The sequence below is a fragment of the Petaurus breviceps genome, unplaced genomic scaffold (genome assembly GCF_028583685.1).
Source record: "Petaurus breviceps papuanus isolate PSGF00001 unplaced genomic scaffold, PetGlider_PUasm1.0 90383, whole genome shotgun sequence".
Lineage (NCBI taxonomy): Eukaryota > Metazoa > Chordata > Mammalia > Diprotodontia > Petauridae > Petaurus > Petaurus breviceps.
The window spans coordinates 1,464,149-1,474,160 of NW_027187234.1; the positions used below are offsets into that span (position 1 = coordinate 1,464,149).

Consider the following 10,012-nt stretch of genomic DNA (forward strand, 5'->3'; position numbering starts at 1 on the left):
GTCTGTCCCAGCCAGGGTCTTTCCTTATATACACACAGCATTAGCTTCCTGTTTCAGCCAACCCTTTCCTGTTACATCAGCAACAGGAGACAGGAGTTCATACCTTCTGTTTCTTTAACAGAGGCTTAATCTGAACTAGGTGCTAAGTGCCTCTTAGTTTAGCAATACAAAAGGAGTTTCATATCTCATTACTGTTATAATATCATGTAGAGATTAGACATTATGACCCACTGAAGTCCCTTCTAACTCTCAGATTTTGTGACTCAATGATTGCTATGATTCTAGGCAATGTGATCCGAGAATTTAGACTTCTATGCAGATAAAGGATATTTCTTAGGCAATGCCAACCCTGAGTGCCTCCTCAAAAAACAAATCTCAGTGGAAAAAAGTAGTATCATTATAATAATGAGGAAACTTGTTTTTAAAGAACAGATAAAATATCACTTTTTAAGTACTTACTAAATGGCAAAGTGTGGGGATACAAAAAAATTGAAACCAGTATCTGCCTCAAAGAGCTTTGGGTACCCTGGCTTAAGGTTTATACCATCATAATACCAATGAACTAAAAAAAAAAACAGAAAACAACCCAAATCTAAAATAATTGAATATCTCTCAAGATAGAATAGATAGTGACAATAATTATTTCTTCTAATCATTTATTGACCTCAATAAGAGCCAAAGACTGAATTAATCAGACCCCTTTGCTTTCCTCTAAAAATGCCCTTTCCTATGTCAGTAACTTGAAAAACCAGATAAGGTAAAAAAAAAATGTGTAGTCTTCCCCTTCATGACAAGATGCCTGCAGTCAGAATAGTGGGATTTCTCTTATCTTGGGGGTATACTCCATATGGGGGAAAACTCAGATATCCTGGGATCATAATTTCCAACTGACATTACTTTGTTAATTGTCTTGTCTGATTGTATTTACAAATTTATGCAACTAAAAATCTTCCTTTGTAAAAACGTATGGAAACCATGAATCTGAAGGACACAGACATCCTGGAATTGTTTTAAAACATATATAAAATACTTTGTCATTCTTGTGTCAGACAGTCAGAACTTATGTTCTGGCTCTGTGCAGCATGCATCTGCTACCTTTAAGGGAATAAATGATATAAGTATATGTCACCTAGTCTGTTTGTCTCCCTTAACTGAACTTTTAGGTCAACAATAATGATACTCCAAAGTACAAACCATAGGTAATAGCATCATAGAATTAAATTACCTTGTGCTTTCTCCCATTTATCCTAACTACCCAGTCTCTGTCCTCTTCCTGTGTACCAAAGACAGTCAACACAAATAATCTGGCTGATTCATATTTCAAACTCTGGATGTTGTGTCCTCTACTTAGTACTTTCATGTATCTCAGACTGTCCTCCCTTCTTTCCCCCCACACATGAACTATAACAGGTAAAAAAAAAAACTATTCCCTATTCAGACATATGACAAAAGGGGGTGCAATTCTGTGGGGAAGGCAAAGATGGTGCAGTATTCATATAGCTAAACAGGAAGAGGTTTCCATGCCTGAGGGAAAACTTTCTATTAACTGATGGTCAGTTTTCTCTTAGAAGTTTTGATAGAAGGTAGGGGAACTATTGAGGCTTTCAACAGTCCCAAATTCAAGAAGCACAAGACTGGTCAGTCTGAAGATGTGAATGAACACCATGACAATTGAAAGAGGAGGTTTCAAACTATGAAGAGGATCATTTCAGAAAAATTTTCAGGAATGAGTGGTGAGAAAGGAATGGGCTTAAAAACTTCAAGAAAGAAGAAGGCTGGGTATGACAGCTTCCAAGTAGATTAACCAGCCATTAACCAACCAAAGACAGAAAGAAAAATGAATAAGAATTGCTTCATCTTACTTCTAGTTTCTTACTGTGTTATTCTAGGTACTCTTACTCTGGATAATTTAGTATATGCCTTTGTTTCATTTTACATGTTAATTGTGTCTGCTGGATAAATATTAAGGGTAAGGGCACCTTACCCTTAGAGAATAGTTCCACAGAATATTTTTAGCACCTTTGAGGGTAATCTTCCTGAGCATCCAATCTAAAGTTCTGTAAGTATGAAGCTGGTTTCTAGTGGTGGTAGGGAGAGAGAGGATAGCTAGAAGTTGTACTAAGTTGTAAGGAAAGATCATAGGATAAATGGGTGCCATATAAATATTATAACTATCATGTAAAAGCAAAAGGCATTAATATCATGTACGGATAAAATTCTGTCAGTTTAGGAGCCTTGGTGAATTCCCATATACCTAACAATACTGCATCCTACTACTGCTATGCAATCTCTACCCTCCTTCCCAGGTCCCCAAATATATATGAGACACACTGTATTGGATTAATCATTTATTAGACATTTGTGGGCAGGAGTTCTGAGAAGGCAGAGCAGGGAGGGGAATAGCATTCCCTTTGACTTTGGATGAGAGAAGAGAAAGCCAGTAGAAATTTTCACCACCCATATTAACAATTCTTTAGAGGAAGTAGAACTGGTTGGTTCATCCTAGGAATTCCTGTGAGAAAGTGAAAGAATCCTGGTTACATAATATCACAAAGTGAGTTAGGAATTGGAAATAGGAGACAGAACGAGGAACAAATATGAAAAATTCACATCCTGGAAGAAAAAAATTTTGGAGGTAATTTTGACATATAAGAAGGTAGCTAGGGACTTCAGGAGATCCAGTGATATTGTCGGAGGTGAGTAGGCAACCCACCATGAATGGAATTTGGAAAAATGAATGGAAAAAAATGAAAAAGCAGCCAGTTAAAATAATTCTTATTCCTATAACCCTTAGGATGGAAACAAATACAGACAACTTTAGGCTGCTAAGAACAAAAATCCTTCTTGAATTAGATGGATGCATTTAATGGATTAGATTGAATGTATTACACATCCAGATTGTCATTCCAACCACCACCCCAAAATCCCACCTGCATGCTCAGTCCATATCCTACCTCTGAAACTCCATCCAATCCATTGGTTTGATCCCTGTCCATACCTTCCTCCAAGTCTCATCCCTCTGACCATTCCACATCCTCATATTAATCTTATACACATCAATTTTGCAAGATAGAAAAGAGGGAAGGGACAGAATTAAAATAGCCCTTAAGAAAAAAAAGAGTGTGAATCACCCTCACAACTCCATTTTAAGCACTATCTTTACTTGAAAATGTCTGGATGACCAAGGACAAGTCAAGCACTACTGAAGACTCTAACAGCACCCAAAATCCAGTAGGGTCTCACAAGTTGATCTATACCTATTCCACTTTATGTAGTTGGAAACCAGAGCAACCTTTTCTGGTTTTCTAAAGAAATAGGACTCTCAGGCAATAACCCCATAGTTTAAGATAACAAACTTGCCTGCCAGGGTGAAGTTCTTTATCTAAGCTTCTGACATCGATCTGTGGAGACAAAACAGGATACCAATGATATTCCAACATGAATCTTTCTCAGAGCTTTTTGTCACTATCCCAGAGGAAAAGGCAAATAAGATTATCTGGGAGAGGACAAGGGGAGTCAAACTGGGCATGTTTCCATTTTATGGAATTCTCTCCTCCAGATCTCACAGGGAAAATGGGGAATTAGAGACAGAGTTGAGAAGAACTTACCGTCATTGGACAGGTCTCTAATTTGATCCTTCCTAATTCCAAAACTTTCACATATTTTCTCAAATTTCTTCTTTATTTCTTCTGGAAGAGTTTTCTCTCGGCCTATAGTTAGGGTGAAAGTGAAAATGGCTACTAAGTCTCTCTCACTGATCACTTTTAACAATACATAGAAAAGGAGGTAGCTAGATGAAAGTGGAATGCAGAAAACAGGGGAAAGGTCCTTTGATTTGGGTGACTAAGCTGATAACTTTGGGAATTGGAACTATCATATGACCCCAGGATTTGATGAACCTTAATAAAGGAGGAAAGAAAAATTCCTGTTGATTATCAGTCTGTCAATCAACAAGCCTTTATTAAGCACCTACTATGTGCCAAGTACAATATGAGACACTAGTGATGAAAAGACAAAGGAGAGCTAGTCCTTTCCCTCAAGGAGTTGACAGTTTACTGGAAAGAAACATCTTTAGAAATAAGTAAATGCAAGTGTGACACCCCCCTGGAGTTACAAGGTCTAAACAGCTATTACACAAGAAATATGAAACATAAATAAAAAATAAATTTTCATGGGGGAATAGAAAATCCAGGGGGTGGAGATGAGAATGCAGGGGAACCCAACGTGGGGGACCAACAGTCATCTCAGAGACAGAGAAACTGGGAGGGATTAGGAGAAAATCTGGGCTGTCAGGGAAACGTAGGATAGGGTCCACATTGCTGAAACCATTAGGATTCCAGAAGTTTTAACCTCATAGTCCTTCTCCTCATTCCTTCCATGTCTCCCAAAGAGAGAGAATTAGGGTGTCAAACCCTTACCTGCTGGTACTCTGCTCAAAGGGAATGTAAATTTTAATCTCTCAAACTTTTTGATTTTTTTTCTCTTAAAGAAGAGCCTATACCCCAAATCACTCAGGATCTCATTAATTGGACAAAAATGGGTCACAGACCAAGTTCAGCTTTGTCATTGTTTGGACCATGATTGGCTCAGAATGAATGTTTTGACCAGAAACACTGAGGGTCTTGCCTTTCCAGGCTTTTTTTCTTTTTAAAGGTCTTTCTTTGCCTCATTTCTTATTAAGCATTACTCACTGAATGGATGCTGCCTCAGTCAGACTGAGACCTATTAAAGACCTTAGTTTGAAAAGGCCAAGGCCATCTCTGGTTTTCCTGATCTATATCTGATCACTGGATGCAGATGGTTCAGAGGATAAAATGAGGCTGGTAAGTTTGCACAGCCCTCTGTAACTTAAATCCGATTCACTTGCATTTTATCTCATCATCTTCCTCTTCCAGAATGAAGAACAAACAGCTGCCACAGCAGCAATCCAAGGAGGAGTGTATCCTTCCCAAAGTTTATTTCTATCTCTTAGGAGATTTTACCTTTCTGCTTGCCTGACTTTAAAATCTGATTTTAGGACAGACGTGATTAACCATTCTATTGCCAACCTATATGCACCATTCATTGAGGACAGCCCAAAATGACAAAAATAGAGCAGGCAGGGGGAAAGAGAAATAGACTTAATGGTTCTGTAGTAGGTCAGTGGCCTCCCCCCTAACATTTCATTAAGTATTTAGAGGCTTGGGGTGAACACAGAAAGTGATTCATTCATGTTTACCATTTTTTCAGAACAGAGTGAAAGGTTTACACTGTCTTCTCTCTGACTGTGTCTGTCTCTACCTCTCCATCTTTGTCTCTCTCTCTATGTCTCTCTCTCACCATTTCTTTATGCCAAATATTATTCTAGATATTAATATGAAGATAAAAATGAATGGACCTGTCTCTTATAGAGTTTGAATTCTACTGTAGGCTCAGAGTCGCTTCGGAGGTTTCTAAAGGAAGATCAGCATGGACAGTTTGATGTACTGGGGAGCTTTAATTTCCCCCATGATCTCAGGCATTGTAAATTGTAGTCAAACGTGGTTTGGGCCACTAACAATGCTACAATGCTACCATTTGTTTTTCTTTATTATTCTTTACATGAAAAAAGAGAAGGTGAAGAATATTAATGCAGGATCATATGATACATACCATAGAGTTTTCCCCAAACAGTCACCTCGTCATCTTTGTAATTATACAATATATATATCAAATGTTGAGAATCCACACTTTGAATGGAGAAATCATTAAGTCCATCATCTGCGAAGATATCAAAAGATTACATCAGGATTTTGAAACTAGAGGAGCAAAGGAAAAGACGAGACTTATTCATAGTTAAACTTCATGCAAAGACCATTCCCAAAGTTTTTCTGGAAACCTCAATTCCATCATAAGCACTGCCATTCCAAACAAACTGCAATTTTGTTGACAGATGTATATATTTTTTTCACCACTCCTCTTAGATGCCTCTAGAGTAACAAAATGTTAGAAATGGAAACCATCTAATCCAACAATCTCACTTAATAGACAGGGAAACTGAGACCAAGACAGGGTAAAACACCTGTGCAAGACTACATGGTGAGTTAGTTTCCATTTCAATAACATAAGGGCTAATAGGGTCTCTAGGGCTCTGTAAGGATGAAGTGAGAAGATCAAAGGGGTCTGATCTAGGCTTTTCACAGAGCAGTCATGATAGAATTAAGACAGGGTAGTGAAGAGACATCTGCACAAAGACATATTTTTGTATAGTTTCTGACCATTATGCACTTCTTTGTTAATCCCTGAGTCCATTAATTCATTTCAGAATAATATGGAGAAATACTGAGATGTTCATTTATACTTACATATGAAATGCAGTTCACCATCTTCTCCTTTGAAAGTAGTCAAAAAAATTGGAAAGCATTTGCCTTTTTCCCTGGAAATAAAGATTAGGATTATAAGAACTGCTCATTTTGGCAAAGGAAATTTTACTAAGACATACCCTGATGCATTAACATCTGCAAAAATGTATACTTTTCTATAGCTTACAATAATATTATAAATAATGTTGAATCTAAGGTGACTTCTCACTTCTTAGAAAAAATAAAATTGAATATCATTTAAAAATTGTTGAATGCTTTTAATTTAATTTGAATTCTTTGAAAATCTGGAATCTCTGGTGTGGTGAATAATGGTGATATTTAATTAAGGAAAATACTTGATTAGACAGAACAGCTCTCTCTTTAGTAGCTCTGCATAAAAGTACTTTGAAATAATCACTGCACTTTCCATAAGTCAACAGAAGTTGTATCTGGGTTCAAATTCTGATTTTTTCCCCAAACTGACTATATGATCTTGGGCAAGCAATTCCTTCCACCTTTCATAGAGTTATAGTTCTTATTTCCAAATAGGGATATTAATGTCCTGCCTTTCCTAATAAGCTCATTGTGGAGAAAACATATAACTTCATTAAACTGAAAGAGCTACATATAAATGTGTTTTGTACTCAAAACATCTCAGGAGAAGAGCAAACAAAAAAAAAATGTCCCAACTTAATCAACATAAACAAAATGATCCAAACTATTTCCTACTCAACTTTTAAAAAAGATTTAAAAAAGGTGTGGCCAGGTGGCTCAGCAAGTACAGAGCACCAGCTCCAGTGTCGGGATGACCTGGAGATGAAATCCAGGCTCAGATACTTAGCACCACACCCAGAAATAACTGGCCATGTAACCTGGAACAAGTTACTTAACCCCTATTGCTTAAAAAAATAAAAAAAAATTTAAAAAAAGATTTAAAAAAAGTAGATCAGGGGAAAAAAGGACAAAGAAGAATCAGAGATTGGTACATCTAAAAACATAAATTACCAAGAAAAGAACTTTGTATTTGATAAGAATTTCTGGGGGGGGGGAGGAAACAATCTGACAGAGATTAGATTTAAGACAATGTTAACTGTAAATTTATACCATATCTCCAATGGCTATATTGTTGAATATTAATGGGAATAAAAATAAGCAGAATGTCATATTAAGCACCTTTCATGAATATAGGAAGACAAAATGAAACTGAAAAGTTATTGCTTGAACAAAATACAATAGCTAAGATGAGAAAGGAAGCAGTTAGCTGAGAAGAAAAAAGAACTTTGAGTCTGATACATCTAAGTTTAAGATACTCAAAATATATAGGACACTAATAGTAAAATATGAGACCCAAAGCCTTTCCCCAATAGAAAAATAGTTGAAGGATGTAATAATAATAAAAACTAACATTTATAAAGTGTTTATTATGTGCCAAATACTGTGCTGAGCACTTTACATATATTATCCCTGTTTTATTGTCATAACAACCATGAGAAGTAGTTGCAATTATTATTCCCATTTTAAAGAAACTGAGGCAAACAGACGTGAAATGATTCAACTTAGGATTACAGAGCTAGTAAGTGTCTGAGGCCAAATTTGCACTCAGGTTCATAGCTCCAGGCCCAGTGCTCTCTCCAGTGAGGCACTTAGATGACAAGAGTGTAAATAACCAAAATTGTCAGAAAAAAAATTACAAAGTGTTAATAAACAAAGGAATGAATATTGAATGAAAGGAATAATATGAGGAATGCAAATTTAAAAGGATTTACCTCTTACCAAGCAAATTGACATAGATGACAAAAAATAAAGGAATAGGATTGTAATTGCTAGACAAAGATAGAACAAATGCATTATTGTTGGAGCTACAAATTGGTCCAATTGATTTGGAAAACCATTTGAAATTATGTTAAGAAAAGAACTGAAATGTCCACAGCCTGTGACCTCTGGGTCAAATCCCAAGGCTACCCAGATATCTCAAGGAGGTGTGGTTGGTTGGTTGGTTCATTCTGGACAAGGAACAAAATGACATCACTATGCTAGAGTCAAGCTTCAATGACTCCCACTATGGCTGATCAGATCAGTTCAAGCTTGGAATGTTCCAGCACAGGTGGTCACAATTGTCCACACGATCATTCGGGGAAGATACTCTGAATTTGTACATCTTGCATTTCCCTTGAACTATTTCAGTCCTGCTTTGCTCATAGAGCACAGCACCATCTCTGATGTGGGCACACCATGCTGAGGGGTCCTTTTCCAGTGTTTCCCATGTCATACAATCAGTTTCAACCCATCTTTCAAGGCCAACGAGTAAGAGAAAGATCCTTTATTAAGAAAAATATTGATAGTATTTTTTTGAAGTTGAAAAGAATTCTAAGCAAAGTTGCTGCCCATCAATTGGTATATAAGGTTCTGCCTATATGTGAGTTGAGTGACTTTCTTCTCTCTCTCTCACTCTGCTTTCTGTCTTCTTAGTAGAATGGGGCTCAATGATCCCATCTCTATCACAAAATGGATCCTGGTGACTCAGGGAGGTTTGGAATAGAAAGGAAATGATAGTTCCCCCAGGGGGGTGATTCAAAAGATCCAAATTTCACATAAAAATACTTTTAATCAACATTGCCCCTCACCACTGTACACAAGCTTCAAGTATGTGTGAAGCCTGTGAATTTCTGTTTCCTTGAGCAGTTGCCTTTAATGTTTATAAAACCAACTTCATCCTGAGAACTTCATCACTAATGGACTCTTGGCTCAGACTGTGTGGGTTAAAGGATCCCAGAACTATTAACCCAGTTTTTTGTCCCCATTTCCAAATCCACCAACTAAAACAGGCAGCACTTACCTTTTGAAGAATTCACCATTTAGAAGACCATTATATACTCTGAGATTGTGCACAAACATCAATAAGCTGCCTCCTTCCTCAATCTTAGATGTCACATTTGAGGCCACTTGAACAGTGTACCAATCTCCAATAATCTATGGGGAAGAGTTTTGATGAGAATTGGAAAAAGACACCTCTAGTCTTATAGGCCTATAGTCTTTTTAAACTGGGAAAGACCATAGTCCAAATTCCTCATTTTACAAGTGAGAAAAATGAAGCCTCAAAGGTGAAATATATCTTTACCCCAATCCTATGTAGTTTACACATTATCTTCATAATATATCAGGAAGCTGATAGAGAGACTAGGAGTTAGGAAATTTGAGTTCTAGTCTGACTCTGATACTAACTCACTCTGACTTTTGGCAAGTTTCTTTGAAAAGACCTTTCGTTGTCCTGGTTTGCTCAATTGTCCAATGGGTCTAATAATATTAGCACTGTGTGTTTCATGGCATTATTCTAGTGATAACATTATTTTCCCTCCCTCTTACTATGTATCTTGGATTTAGATATGACTGGTAATTTTTATTTGGGGATTAGGGAGATTGCCACAGGAACACACAAGTTCTCCTGGGGTCCTAACAAAAATTCTCTGTCTCTCTGTCTCTGTCTCTGTCTGTCTCTCTGTCTCTGTCTCTCTGTCTTTGTCTCTGTCTCTGTCTCTCTCTCTGTCTCTCTCTGTCTCTGTCTCTCTGTCTCTGTCTCTCTGTCTCTCTGTCTCTCTCTCTCTGTCTCTGTCTCTGTCTCTCTCTGTCTCTGTCTCTGTCTCTGTCTCTCTCTCTGTCTCTCTGTCTCTCTCTCTCTCTGTCTCTCTCTCTCT

At 37.2% G+C, this 10,012-nt stretch overlaps 1 protein-coding gene across 1 annotated transcript in view; it reads right to left on the minus strand.

Moving 5' to 3' along the window:
• Window positions 1-3,378: 3,378 nt before the first annotated feature.
• The window catches only part of LOC138177291 (major urinary protein-like), a 7,743-nt gene continuing 1,109 nt past the window's right edge, over window positions 3,379-10,012 (minus strand). The window contains exons 2-6 of the mRNA XM_069108401.1: window positions 9,157-9,290; window positions 8,445-8,638; window positions 5,632-5,739; window positions 3,609-3,761; window positions 3,379-3,401 (exon numbers count right to left, since the gene is read on the minus strand). Coding sequence (XP_068964502.1) covers window positions 3,379-3,401; window positions 3,609-3,761; window positions 5,632-5,739; window positions 8,445-8,638; window positions 9,157-9,290 — 612 coding nt within the window. The remainder of the gene's footprint in view (window positions 3,402-3,608; window positions 3,762-5,631; window positions 5,740-8,444; window positions 8,639-9,156; window positions 9,291-10,012) is intronic.